Source organism: Sapajus apella, unplaced genomic scaffold (assembly GCF_009761245.1).
Source record: "Sapajus apella isolate SASKATOON/1434 unplaced genomic scaffold, GSC_monkey_1.0 scaffold52, whole genome shotgun sequence".
In the NCBI taxonomy this organism is placed as follows: Eukaryota; Metazoa; Chordata; class Mammalia; order Primates; family Cebidae; genus Sapajus; species Sapajus apella.
The window spans coordinates 581,578-597,107 of NW_022436992.1; the positions used below are offsets into that span (position 1 = coordinate 581,578).

At 39.0% G+C, this 15,530-nt stretch overlaps 1 protein-coding gene across 1 annotated transcript in view; it reads right to left on the reverse strand.

Moving 5' to 3' along the window:
- M1AP (meiosis 1 associated protein) overlaps window positions 1-8,946 on the reverse strand; it is an 80,945-nt gene extending 71,999 nt beyond the window's left edge. The window contains exon 1 of the mRNA XM_032243441.1: window positions 8,661-8,946. Coding sequence (XP_032099332.1) covers window positions 8,661-8,900 — 240 coding nt within the window. The 5' untranslated portion in view covers window positions 8,901-8,946. The remainder of the gene's footprint in view (window positions 1-8,660) is intronic.
- Window positions 8,947-15,530: the final 6,584 nt, after the last annotated feature.

Consider the following 15,530-nt stretch of genomic DNA (forward strand, 5'->3'; position numbering starts at 1 on the left):
CGGAGCCTTTTGTTCGGAACTCCTTCAATAGTGAAACTGTCCCCATGTCTACACTGATCCTCAACCAGTGCACAGTTTCATGGAGGAAATGGAATAGGGGGAGTAGGCACTTTCCCCAGTTTAGATTATTGCTTATACTATTACTGTAAATAATCAAAGGCTTATCCTTTCATATGTGGCTTGATGTTTTTAATCAGCTACTATGACAGCTCAGCTCTTTCCCAGCTTAGTTGAACTCCAGACAAGTCAGTGGTTTCTAGTACTGTATAAAACTGTCTGCCTTTCCTAGTGGAGTGATTAAAAGACTAAGGGATTCAACTAGGTCCAAATGTACCAAGGAGTGCCAGAGGAATATAACATAGCCACTTGAGGGGGAAGAAAAAAAAAATCCCTTTACTCTTGTTTGGGACATGGGCTCATTTCTTAAGAAACCTCTTATACTGAATATCATCCCTGTGCCCTTCCAGATCACTCTCTACTTTTCTCTACACTATTTTGTGTCCTAGGAACGTGATCCATAGGGACTGACTCAATGAGGTCATTCACACTCTTGCTTCCAGCTGGCTTTGGCCAATGGGAGGCACCAGCAGATCTGGATGTGGGAGGAGAGTGAGGTCAGGATATTTCATCTCCTGGCTTCCTCCTCACTAGATTGCTATGGGATGACTGTGTCCTTCTTCTGAAGACAATATGATTTTTTGCTTGACCAAACTTTAGTCAGGCTTCTAAACCTTTTCTTAGGCCCATCTGTGCACTTCCTTGTAAAATTTAGTTTTAGCAAAGAACCCTGCTAAGTTAGTTTGGCAAGAATCCCCTAGATCATTCTTGGTATCTGATTGGGTTCCCCATCCTCCACCATCCCCCAGGTGTTATCTGATCACCCTGGCTTGTTTTCAGCAAGAATCCTGCAATAAGGTTTAGCCAGAATTCCCATTACCCCTGTTGCTTCCTCTTAGTAATGATCTATCCACTGATCCCCACATGCTCCTTGGCTATATATTCCCACTTGTTTGCGCCATATTCAGAATTGAGCCCAATCTCTCTTTCCCATTGCAACATCCCATTGTCATGGTCCTTATACCTATTGACAGGCTTCCAAGGGACCAATGCCATGGTCTCTTTATTTAGGACCATAATGACATAGCTATTGTGTTGCTCCTCGATAAAGTCTTCCTTACTGTAATTTAACAAGCATCATGAATAATTTTTTCTTTAACAAAGGCCAAAGATCCTGTCAGGCAGCCCTCTTCAGACAGCTCTCTCTTCTTCAGTCCTAGAGGTGGTTTGGCTATCGCACCATCTAAACTCTGCCCACACCCATGTAAATATTCCCTTCTATATTTCTTTGAAAATTATTCAGTTTGAGTGTGCCATCTGTTTCTTCCTAGCAATTTGACTGACTTAACAGCTCCTTACATAAATAATTAAAAAAGAAAATAAAATCCTTTTTAAAGTTATAAGCTAAAAGATAACAATGGATTTTAAAAACTATATCAAATACATACATCAATAAGCAAACATATATTAGGATAAAAGTGAAAGTCATGCCGGGCACGGTGGCTCAAGCCTGTAATCCCAGCACTTTGGGAGGCCGAGGCGGGTGGATCATGAGGTCAAGAGATCGAAACCATCCTGGACAACATGGTGAAACCCCGTCTCTACTAAAAATACAAAAATTAGCTGGGCATGGTGGCACGTGCCTTTAATCCCAGCTACTCAGGAGGCTGAGGCAGGAGAATTGCCTGGACCCAGGAGGCGGAGGTTGCGGTGAGCCAAGATCACGCCATTGCACTCCAGCCTGGGTAACAGGAGCGAAACTCCGTCTCAAAAAAAAAAAAAAAAAAAAAAAAAAAGTGAAAGTCATGAAAAAACATTTAGCATGATGTCTTGTATGCAGTAAGTACTCCATAATATCTGCTTAATGTTATTAATATATTAGCAAACAGGGCGATTTGTCAGAATTGTGTGTCTGAAAATGACCAACAAATGTCTTACATATTTGTTATAAGAGAGTTGGTGGTTACTGTAGAGGCAATTTTGTAAGGGCAAAACTACCAGTGGGAAGTACCTAAGGATTGAGCTCCCTCTTAGAAATCCAGGCTCTTATCACTTGACTTAAGGTGTTGGTATTTCACCAGAAGGGAACTGTGGTGGTTTTAAATATGTATACAAATTCTTTGACATACTTCTCCTCAAAGGGTAGTACAAGCTTCTTGGGATTTCTTTTTTTTTTGAGATGGAGTCTTGCTCTATTGCCCAGGCTGGAGTGCCATGGTGCAATCTCGGCTCACTGCAACCTCTGCCTCCCTGGTTCAAGCAATTCTCCTGCCTCAGTCTCCCAAGTAGCTGGGATTACAGGCATGCACCACCACGCCCAGATAATTTTTGCATTTTTAGTAGAGACGGGGTTTTGCCATATTGGCCAGTCTGGTCTCAAACTCCTGACCTCGTGATCTGCCCGCCTTGGCCTCCCAAAGTGCTGGGATTACAGGCGTGAGCGACTGCGCCCGGCCGGGATTTCTAAATAGACCATCACGTCATCTACAAATAGGGACAATTTTATTTCTTCCTGTTCAAGCTGTATGCCTTTTATTTCCTTTTCTTACCTTATTGTGCTGCCTAGGACTTCTAGTACTATGCTGAGGTGTGCTAAGAGCAGACATCTCTGTCTTGTTTCCAATCTTAGGGGGAAAGCATTCAGTCTTTCCCATTAAATATGGCTTAACTGTAGGTTTTATCATCAGTGGATGTTGAACTTTGTTATATCAATTCTACTTCAATTGATATAATCATGTGGTTTTCTTCTTTAGTCTTTTAATATGGTGTATTGATTTTCAAATATTGAACGAATTTTGTATCCCTGAAATAAGTTCTACTTAGTCATGGTGTATAATTCTTTTTAATTGCTGAATTCTATTTGTTAATATTTTGTTAAGTTTTATGTCAAATATGTTCATGACAAATATGTCTTCAGTTTTCTTTTTTTTTGGTACTGTCTTAGTCTATTTTTGGGATAAAAAGTAGCCTCATAAAATGAGTTGGAAAGTATTCCCTTCTCTTACATTTTCTGGAAGAGATTATGTAGAATTGATGTTATTTTTCTTTAAATGTTTAGAATTCTTCAGTAAAACCATCTGGGTCTGAAGTTCTCTTTTTCAGGAATTTAAAAGCTATGAATTCAATTTCTTTAATGGTTATAGGGCCATTCAAACTATCTGTTTCACATTGGGTGATTTTGATAGTTTGTGCTTTTCAAGGAATTGGCCCATTTCATCTAAGTTGTTAGATGTATGTATGTAAATGTATTTGTAGTATTCCCTTATTATCCTTTGGATAATAAGGACCCATAATGACACTCACCTGTTTCATTCCTGATATTGGTAATTCATATTTCCTTATTTTATTTTTATTTTTTTTAGATGAAGTGTCACTCTTGTCACTCAGGCTGGAGTGAAATGGCACAATCTAGGCTCACTGTAACCTCCACCTCCTGGGTTCAAGTGATTCTCCTGCCTTAGCCTTCCAAGTAGCTGAGGTTACAGATACCTGCCACCATGCCTGGCTAATTTTTTGTATTTTTAGTAGAGACGAGGTTTCACCATGTTGGCCAGGCTGGTCTCAAACTCCTGACCTCAGGTGATCCACTGGCCTCAGCCTCCCAAAGTGCTGGGATTACAGGTGTGAGCCATCATGCCCTGCCGGTAATTTATATTTTCTTTTTCTGTTTTCCTTGTCATTCTTGCCAGAGGTCTGTCAATTTTATTGATCTTTTCAAAGAATCAACTTCTTTTCACTGAGCTTCTGTTTTCAATTTCACTTATTTTTGCTCTTATTTTCTTCCTTTTGCTGGCCTTGAGTTCATTTTGCTTTTCCTTTTCCAGTTTCTTGAGGTGGGAGTTTATATTACTGATTTGACTTTTCTTTTTTCTAATGTAAGCATTTTAGTACCATAAATTTCCTTCTCAGCACTGCTTTAGCTGCATCCCACAATTTTTTCTTTTTTTGAGCCTGAGTTTCACTTTGTGGCACAGGCTGGAATGCAATGGTGCAATCTCAGGTCACTGCAACCTCCACCTCCCAGGTTCAAGCAATTCTCCTGCCTCAGCCCCTGAGCAGCTGGGATTACAGGCATGCGCCGCCACCATGCCCGGCTCCTGGCCAATTTTGTATTTTTGATAGAGACAGGGTTTCTCCATGTTGGTCAGGCTGGTCTCGAATCCCTGATCTTAGGTGATCCACCTGCCTCAGCCTCCCAAAGTGTTGGGATTACAGGCGTGAGCCACCGCTATGGCCATAAATTCTGATATTTGCATTTTCATTTACTTTCATTTCAATGTTGTCTTTTAAAATTTCCCTTGACATTTTGCTTTTTGGCCCATGGATTATTTAGAAGTATTTTGTTTAGTTTCCAAATGTTTGGGGGAATTTTTCTGTTAGGTTTCTGTTATAGATTTTTACCTTGATTTCATTGTGTCAGAGAACATACTGTGTATGATTTCAATTTTTAAAATTTGTTTAAGTTTCTTTCCTTCATGACCCATGGTATGGTCTAGTTTGGCAAATGTTTCATGGGGGCTTGAAAAGAATGGGTGCATTCTGCTTGTTGTTGGGTGGAGTATTATATAAATGCCAATTAGATCCTGTTGGCTGATGTTTTTCTATATCCTTATTGATTTCAGTCTAGTTGTTCTAAAATTGTTGAGAGAGGGACACTGAATCCAACTATACTTGTGGATTTATCTCTTTCTTCTTTTAGATCAATCAACTTTTGCTCCACATATTTTATAGCTTCTGTTGTTTGGTGCATACACATTTAGGATTGCTGTATCTTCTTGGTGGACTGACCTTTTCATCATCGTCTAATGTCGCTCTCTGAACCTGGTATTCTTCCATCTGAAATCTATTTCATCTGATATATTAATATACCCACTCCTGCTTTGTTTTGGTTAATGTTTACGTGGTATATCCCTTCTCATTATTTTACTTTCAGCCTATATTTCATGTGTTTGAAGTTAGTTTCTTTTAGACAGGATATAGTTGGGTCATTTAAAAAATTAACTCTGCCAAACTCTTTTCTTTTAATTGATGTTTTTAGGCCACTCATAATGTAACTATTGATATGTTAGCCTGCCAATTTATTTGCTGTTTTCTGCTTGTTCCCTCTGTTTTTAGTTTCTTTGTTTTCTTTTACATACCTTCCAATGGGCTATTAGAATATTTTAAAAATACCATATTTTGATTTATCTATGGTGTTTCTGAGTGTATTTCTTTGCATAGGTATTTCAGTGGTAGCTCTAATTTTTGCATTATACCTAGAAACTTATCAGAGTCAACTGGTGTCAACATTATACCAGTTCAAATGAAGTGTACAAACCTTACCTCCCTTTATATCACTTTACTCTCCTTTGTTTATAATTATCTTAGGTATTTCCTCTACATATATCCCAAACTCTGGGGCTCAAGTGATCCTCCTGCCTCAGCCTCCCAAAGTGCTAAGATTATAGGTGTGAGTGACCATGCCTAGCCTCAATATTTCATCTTTAACAATAGTTTTTATATAATGTGCCTTAATGTAGTTTTCTTCATGTTTCTTGTGCATGGCATTCATTGATTTCTTAAATTTGTGAGTTTAGAGTTTTTATCAAAATTAGAAAAACTTTGGCCATTTTTAAAAGTATTTTTTTCTGTCCCCTGTTCCTCTCCTTTGGTAGCTTTAATTACACATAAATTAGATGGCTTGAAGTTGCCCCAGCTCAATTATGCTCTATTCATATAACAAAATGATTATTTTCTTTCTGTGTTTCATTCTGGATAGTTTCTATTCCTATGTCTTCATGTTCACTAATCTTTTCTTTTGTGATGTCTAATCTGCCAATAATTCTATCTAGTATATTTTCCATGCCAGAAATTATAGTTTTCCTCTCGAAAATTTTAATTTGGATCTTTTAAAATATCTTCTATATCTCCACTTAGCTTTTGAACACATGGAACCCAATTATAACAATTGTCTTAATGTCCTCATCTGCTAATTCTAACATTTATGTCACTTCTGGGTCAGTTTTAATTAATAATTTCTTCATAATGAGTCATAATTTCCTGCTTCTTTGCACACCTATTTAAGTTTTGATTGAATGCCAGACAGTATGAATTTTGCCTTGTTGGGTGCTACATATTTTTGTATTTCTATAAATATTCTTGAGCTTTGTTCTGGGATAGTTAGGTTACCTGGGAACAGTTTGACACTTAGGATCTTGTGTTTATGTTAGGTAGTCTTGAGCAGTACTAAGTCTTGGGGCTATTTTATGCCCTACTGAGGCAAGACCTTTTTGAGTCCTCTACCCAATGCATCATGAATTATGAGGATTTCCAGCTTGGCTGATATGAACATGTACTACTCCAGTTGTGAGTATCAGGTACCATTGTCTTTAGTGCTTTAGGGTGCTTCCTTCTTTGGCCTTGGGTAGTTTCCTTACACACATGTACTGATCAGTACTCTGCTGAATACTCAAGGGAAACCCTCTTCAGATCTTTAGAGTTCTGTATGTAACTCTCTCTTTCTCCTTTCCTCTATGTATCTCTTTTTCCTCCTTGGTCTCCCTGAAGTCCCAGATCCATCTCCTTGACTTAGGGAAACCACTGGCACTCCCCCCAGGATCTCCATCACTGCATTGTGGCTTGGAAACTTTCTCAAGGGAGTAAGCTAGGACAATTCTTTTTCTTTTGAGATGGAGTTTTTTTTCTGTCACCCAGGCTGGAGTGTAGTTGTGCAATCTCGGCTCCCTACAACCTCTGCCTCCTAGCTTTAAGTGATTCTCCCGCTTCAGCCTCCATGCCCAGCTAATTTTTGTATTTTTGTAGAGACAGGGTTTCACCATGTTGGCCAGGCTGATCTTGAACTACTGACCTCAGGTGATCTGCAATCTGGGTCCATTCTAAGTCTCACCTCATTTACTTCTTATCTCCCAGGGGGTTTGTTCTTTGGTGTGTGATATCCAGTGTTTTGAAAAGTAGTTTTCATACATATTATCCAGTTTTTTAAAAACTGTTTTAGGCAAGAGGGTAAATCTGCTCCCTGTTTTTCTATCTAGGGTGAAACAATGACTTGCTTCTAATGAACAGAATGTAGAGGAAGTGACAACGTGTTACTTTTGAGACTATGGCATAAAAGATATTATGGCTTCTTTATTGCTCTCCCTATCTTTTGGATCAGTTGCTCTGGGAGAAGCCTGCTGCCACAAATTAAGGACATTCACGAGCCCTATGGAAAGATCCAAATGGTCAGGAAATAAGAATTCCTGCCAACAGTTAAGTGAATATGCCTTCTTGGGACTGGATCCTCCAGCCTCTCTTGAGCTTTCAGATGACTAACATCTTGGTGACAACTTCATGAGGGACCCCAAGCCAGATCTACCTAAGCCACTTATGAATTCCTAATTCCTAGTAACTTTGAGATAATGTTTATTAATTTAGGCCACTACATTTTGGGATAATTTGTTACACAGCAATAAACAATGAATAGAGGTAGCAAGTTCTGCTCAAGCTGTAGAAATGATCAATTGAATTTCTTAAATAATTTTATCATTTCCCAAACCCAGACTAAGTAACAATGCACAGACAAAATCCCCACACTTAGCACTTAGAGCATTTATATTAAACACTTTCCCCGTGTGACTTTTTTCAAGAAATAAATCGTGAGTTGTTGTAAGCCTAAGGTTCTGTCAAAGCAACCAGGGTATGTTCTAATCCAAGAAGCATAAAGTAATGTATATTATTTTTATTCTTTATAGTATCAACAGAGATGTTATCTTTCCACTTCCAATGAGGGAAACTAAGGTATTAATCAAAAAGTAAGTAGATTCCAGTCATATATTATATTAAAAATTCAGCAATAGATTTATGAAATTTCCTTTTTTGGAAATCTGAAATAATAAGACTTATATCCATTTAGTAGTATATATTAGCAGCAAGGCTACCTCAAGGAAGGAGATGCATAGAACCTCTGGAAGCCTTTCTCATCTCTATAATTCTGAATTTCATATAAGGGAGAAAGGGAACATTGAAATTTTGAGGAAGAGCATAATTTTCTATGTATGAAGGGGCTTTATAAAAACACTGCACCTGGCCCAGCCATTGCCTTCCATAACTCTAGGGGGCAGTTTCACCTGAGTCTATGTGGAATGTAGAAAAAATATGTTCATGTTTTTGCATAGTTAGGGCTTTCTAAGCAAAGAAAACTGGTACCTGGGTTAAAGTACAAGTCTTGGAAGTTAAAAGATGATTGAACAGCCAGAGACCTTAGAAGAGATTTAGAGGCTTCCCTCCTTCTGTGTTTACATTTCAAAGGGCAAAAAAGGAGTCAGTTGTTTACATTTCAAACATCTGTCAATGCCAAAGTTTCTCTCCGTCTCTCTGGAGTAAAAAGGGGCAGCTTGTAGCCTATTTATACTCCCAGATTAATAATTTTGGGGTTTCTCTTCAAGTGTGTACACCCCTATATATGCAGGATGCCCTCTTACTCTCATGGTGTCACCTGGGGGCTACCGCATATGGAGAGGTAGTGTAGTTATTGCTGTAAGTATTAATAACTATGATCCCTATTCCAGAAACATTACCACTGTATTTACTTTCAGGATAAAATAAATAAATATAAATATACTTACCACAAAAGGGAGGATGCACTCATGCTGATCTTGTACCATGTATAAACTGAACAGGGACATGCGGCTGGGGCCCATCAAGCTGCAGGCTAGAGAGAAGAAGTTCTGCAGAGCCTCACAGAGGTTGGCACAGATGTCAGCCCAGGACGGTAGAGCAATGTGCACAATGAGAAGCCGTGGAGGTTGCTGGTCAATCTGAATGTGAGTGGAGGGCCCCTTACCAGTAGTTCGCCCAGGATGCATGGCAGCGAAACCAGAAGCGGAACTGTAGCCACCAGCTGGATATTCTCTACACATATAGGGAAGGAAAGAGAAACTACTGGTTTCAAACTGAATTATGTGTGCTCTGCTGAAATATAAAACACAAGTTGAGGGGAAAAAGTCCAGAAAGGAGTCAGACTGGGTACCAGCCATCCTATTTTAACAGCTCCTAAGAGATCTAGATGTTTGCCTATAATGTAAGCCCGAAAATGGTTAGAGATGCTGAGCGGAATTAATCAAAAGTTACACCAAAAAACCCAAGCTTCTGTCTCAAAGTAAGCTATCTGCTCCCATAAACTTTGTTTATTAGCATTTATCGTGCTCTATTATAATTTGTTCCTATGACTGCCTCTCCCACTATACTGTAAGCTTCCCAAGGGTAGAGAACCTGTCTTGTTGATTTTATTCATCAGTACCTAGCATACGTGTGTTTAGTACCTAACAAATAATTCTTAAAAAATGAAAATATGACTATATTTCTCCTTGGTTAAAATTCTTTGGTTGTCTAAATCTCTTATAAGGTAAAATTTAAACTCTCTTTAAGACCTGTCATTACTTGATTGTTAGCCTAATTAGAAGCTTTACCTTGAGGTTTTCATGGAAACAATACCAAATACATTCACTTTAGTGCATTTGCTCATGCTGCTTCTCTGCCTCCAATACTCCTGGCTACTTTTACTAATCCCCAGAACTCAGATTAGGAAATGAGAACAAATGAGAACAAAGAACCAATATAAGGAATGAGAAAGGGACATTGTTACAAATGCTGAAACATGAAACGGGTTATAAGAGGACATAATGAATGGCTTTAAGCTAATAAGTTTGATAAAATGGACAAATTCCTAGAAAAATGTATCTAATCAATACTAAAGAAATTTTAGAAAACTGAATAGTCTATAACCATTAAGGAAATTTAATTGGTAATCAGATATTTTCCCACAAAGTAAGTTAGAGGGCCAGATGATTCCACTGATGAGCTCCATCACACTTGAAAAGATCAAGAATGTCAATTTTTTTTTAAGAGATGGGGTCTTGTCATGTTGCCCAGGCTGGTCTCAAACTCCTGGGCTCAAGTGATCCACTCACCTTGGCCTCCTGAAGTGCTAGGATTACAGGTGTGAGCCACTGTACCCAGCCAAGAATTTAAATCTTAAATTTTTTTAGAGAACAGAAGAGGGAACACTCCTCAATTAATTTTATGAGGTTAGCACAATCTTTGAAAATGAAACCAGATAAAGGTACAATAAGAAATAAATTATAGGATAATCTCACCTATAAACTTGTAAACATTCTAAATAAAATAGAGAGAAATTGAAATTAATAATATATGAAAAGAATAATACAGCATGATCAACTTGAGTTTATCCCAAGAACCTAATATTGATATAACATTAGAATATCAATCACTGTAATTCATCACATTAAAAAAGTAAATGACAAAAATGATATGATCATCTCAATAGATGCAAAAGAAGCCTTTGTTTAAAACCCAACATTTGTGCATGATAAAGACTGAGTAACTAAGAATAGATAATAGGAATAATCTTATAAAAGACATTTATAAAAATGGAGAGCAAACATTATTCTTCATGGTGATATGTTGAAAGCTTTCCATGTAAGACAAGGAGCGTGCTGTCATCACTTTTATTTAGCACTGTAGCGAAGGTAGTAATGAGGTAAGACAAATAAAGAAAAGGCATTGCAATGAAAGAAAGAAATTGTCATTGCGTGCCAATGATTGCATATGTAGAAAATCTAAAATAATCTACTGTTGTATAATTTTCCCCAAAAGATATCTTTGTCTGTTGTTAAATTTTAGTCTTAGGGATCTGTCAATTTTTAAATATTAATTTACATTTCAAAGAACTATCAATGACAAAGTTTCTCCTCCTCTCATCTTTTCACATTTCATTTTTAGTTTGTTGCTAATGTATAGGAATATAGTTAGTTAAAACAAATTTTTATAAAGATGGGGTCTTGCTATATTGCTCAGGTTGGTCTTGAACTCCTGAGCTCAACCAATCTAACCAGCTCTGGCAACTGAAGTGCTGGGATTACAGGCATGAACCACTGTGCTCAGCTATAATTTTTGTATATTGATTTTATATTTAACAACCTTGCTATACTCTCTCACTAATGATAATAATTTATCTGTAGAACTTTTTGGATTTTTTGTTCTTAATCATATAATTTTTAAACAATCATATATACCAGGATATATGAAAATCATATAATTTTTAAACAATCATATATACCAGGATATATGAAAAAGGTCAGATCATAGCAGCCAAAAGACTATTAGAAACAGTCCTGTTCTCAATTACCCAAAATTGAAAAAACACAAATGCCAATCTACATTAAAATAGATAAATCATAGTATACTTGCATATACAGCAATGAAGATGAATGAACTACAGTTGCATGTGGCAACATGGATGATTCTTAGAAACATAATATTGAGTACAAGCAGCAAAACACAAAGAATACATATGCATATGGCATAATTTCACCTACATAGATTTAAAAAATAAGCAAAAATAGCTATATTGTTTAGAGACGCATAGTGATAAAGCTATAAAGAAAAGCAAAGAAATGATAATTACAAAAATGAGGGTAGTGATTTTTCTCTAGGAAGGAAGGAAGGCATTATGATGAGAAGAGACAAAAGGAGGGGATTCTGGGGTATTGGTAATGTTCTATTTCTTTTTTTTGAGACAGGGTCTTGCTCCACTGCCCAGTCTGGAGTACAGCAGTGGCCTGATCTCAGCTCACTGCAGCCTCCACCTCCCAGGCTCAAGTGATCCTCCCACCTCAGCCTCCTAAGTACCTGGGACTACAGGCATGCACAACACCACCTCGCTAATTTTGTGTGTTTTTTTTGGTAGAGACAAGGTTTTACCATGTTGCCCAGACTGGTCTCAAACTCCTGGGCTCAAGCGATCCTCCCACCTTGGCCTCCTAAAGTGCTGGGATTACAGGCATGAGCCACCACTTTCAGCCTCATGTTCTATTTCTTGATCTTTATTGTGGTTATTGGGTATTCACTTTATACTATTAAACTATACATTCATGTTTTATGATATTTTCTATATGTTATATTTAATAATAACAATATTTCAAAAAGAATATTAGGACAATCAAAAGAAAACATAAAAAAACCTGATAAAAAAGATAGCTAAAAAGATAGCTAAAAAATAAGTCCCCACCTCTGAGAACTAAAATCATTCTATATAATTGTTTTTAGCTAAAAAATGCAGGGAAACTTAAAGCTTCTTTGATTTCCCCTGTGACCAAGAGAAAGATAATTATGATAATTTTCAGAAACACTTCGGAATTTAGACTCTTTAAAAATGATTTAAGAATACATATAGGTGTATTTCCCCATATGAATCTGCGAAGTTATTCACTTCAAACTTCCCTTTTTGAATGGTGGAAGTCAGCATTTGTTCATTCAACATTTTAAAAAATTGAGTTCCAATTATGTGCAGGATACAGCTAGAAAAATAAATGAATGAATATCCTAATCTTTAAAAAGTCATCTTGAACCAGAAATCCAAATCAATTAATAATGTATTTACCAAGAAAGCACAAAATATATTTTTAAACTGTGTGTACATGGGGCCAATTTCTACATGGAATGCCGAACTTGAAGTTCACATGGAAAGATTCACAATAGGCAGTCAGAGGCCTTATTTAATGTATAATGAGCTTCTACTTCCCTTGTCCATCTTCTCTCACATCTGAAAACGTCATTTTAAAGTAGAGGCAGTCCTCATTTTGCATGGTTCCAGTGTATACACATTTCAGTTACTACAGTTTAGTTAATTAACATCAGTCCTCCAACAACACAGTTCAAATTTCAGTTACCATGGAATATTAACTGTAATTACATAAAGTACAAATTGTCTCTAGCTTTTCAGTTCACAAATTACTACATAGTTATCAGAATCAATAGTATAGTATACTGATATAGTATAGTGTACTGATATAATACAGTGATCAGTGCATCTTCATCAGTAATTAATTATATCACTTCTTTCAAAGTCTGTTGGTGACTGGTTACTGCAGATCCATTATTCAGTTAAAGCACAGACAGCAAAGTGCATAGTTGTGTTGCCTCTTTGTCTCCTAGTGATAAGCCCATATGACGTTTTACAAAAACGAAAACTGAAAGAGGGAACTAGCCAATAAAGAATGCAGCAAAGAAATAAAAAATGATAGTGTCGAGAGTGAAATCTGAATCTAACGTAAGTGGAGTTAAAGAAGAAACAGCTGACTATGAGAGTGTTGACACTGCCACTATCTGATAGACTCTAGAGAAGCAGTCAGAGGAATTCAGTGAAGGCAAACTTATCAAAATACTTGAGGAAAGTCATTGTGGTGAAAAGGATGAAGACATCCTACAGAAAGTGCCACTGGCAAAAAGCTTCATTATTAAGGAAACTTTCAGAGATATTTTACAAAATTGAAGGTACAAAGAATAAAATGTAGGAAACTGACCCAAACTTAGAAAGAATTATGACAGTTTGCCATGGCACACAAAAAATGTTTGCTCTCTCATAAGTTTTACTATGAGAAGCAAACTAGTACAGTTCAAACTACTCTTGGTAAGTTTTTTTCTTCAAATAAAACACTTTAGCTCTCAATGTTTCTAATGTTTTAAATTAGTGTATGAAATAGTTTTACTGTTTTACATTTCCCTATGCACTTAGTAAGAAAGATTTAGTGTTTGGACAATTTTTCAAGGTTACAGAACTACTGTAATTTTTCCCATTGGTGTTTAAGATCTCTTTGAGTGGTTTCAGCTTGCAGTCATTTTTCAATCCCACATTAATGTGCAACTGGGACTGTATTTTAAATGAGGTAAGAGGCAGCTCTCTTCCTTATATCCTCAAACATCAATTCATGCATCTGATGTGTTTGGGCATAGCACTGCAACCTCCACCTCCCAGACTCAAGTGATCCTCCCACCGTAGCCTCCTAAGTACCTGGGACTACAGGCATGCACCACAACACCTCGATAACACAGGATCTGACCTTATTTTGACCTAATACTCTCCACTTTTGCCAAGAACACTTGCTTAATGATTCCTCCCTGCGAATTGATTAAACCTGGAACAGGGCCTTGACCCACCCCCAAACCACCAAGTTACACCCAAACTAAAAACCCTGCGAGGACTTTCAATTACACCTTTGGAAACAAAATCCAAACTCTTTACCCTGGCCCTAAAGTTCTACTTCTGCCTTCTGCCCAACTCTCGATCCTCCTGCCAGGCCTTCCTGTGCCCGAACCCTGGGAGATCCTCCCCTCACAGATCGACCTCTCGCTGTGTCTCCCTCTGTGGATGTTTTGTTCCAAGCTGATCTTTCTAGGTTAGGGCCCCTTTACACGCCCTCATTCACTCTGTCACGTGATAAATTATTCAATGGTACTCCATCTGGCAGGGCCCCATTAAAGTTTTCATGGGCCTAAGCATTTTCGTCTTCGTGGGCCCCTTTCCTCATTAAAAAAAGATTAAAAGAAGTTAATGGATTTTGTGGGCCCTAAAAATCTCATTTGCCACCTCTCCATGTGAGAAAAAAATCAAAACATTTTCTTTGACTTTATGGGTTCACTTTAAACGAAATGAAAACATTCTCGTGGCCGGGCGCGGTGGCTCATGCCTGTAATCCCAGCACTTTGGGAGGCCGAGGCGGGCGGATCACTAGGTAAGGAGTTCAAGACCAGCCTGGCAAACATAGTGAAACCCCGTCTCTAATAAAAACACAAACAATTAGTCGGGCGTGGTGGCGGGAGCCTGTAATCGCTTGAATCCGGGAGGCGGAGGTTGCAGAGCCACGATCACGCCATAATTCTGGTCCCCACCTCGCCCCCAGCCCGCTGCACCCCGCAAGCCTCGTGGGCCCTCAGCATGGTGTCTACCGTGTCTGGCTGATCAATAGCCGGGACCTTGGGCCTGGGGGTCCCGCGGAGGAGGCTCCGGGCTCAGACTCCGGGCAGGCCTGGCCGCCCAGGACAGTACGGGAAGGGATGGCTCTGACAGCTACGTCAGGGGCCTCTGAGCGTCAGTCCTTCCCTCGCACCCGCCCGGGCCGGCGCAGTCAACATCTGCCTGAGGGCGGGACCGAGCTCGGCCCACGCCCAGCCTGCGAAGTGGTGCCCACCGCTCTCGGGCTGTCCTCCCTCCCCGAGGCCCTCAGTCCCTCCTACCCTGAGGCGTGGAGAAGCGCCCGTATCTTCGGAAGACAGAGCCCCCCTCACCTGGCCCTCCCGGCTCTCAGCGTGCGCCCGCGTGTCTGGAGGCGCCCCCTTCAGGCCGCCGCGGCTGGGCGGGAGGCTCACTGAGGGCAAGGCGGGGCCCAGACGCCTCAGGGTGAACTTCAGGTGGCGCTTCAGGAAAACGGTCTCCAAGTCCCCAGACGCCCTGGGAACAGTCTTTCTTTGTCCCTTAGGTAGAATTTTGGCAATCTGTGGGAAATACTGTGCTAAACCTGACACTTCTTTTTCTACCCCTTCCCTTCCTGAAACATCCCAGTAGCGCCCCCACCGACTGTGTTCTTGGTTTTAACTTTTCCCTTCCACATCATTTCCTTCCGCCAGTCGCTATGTTG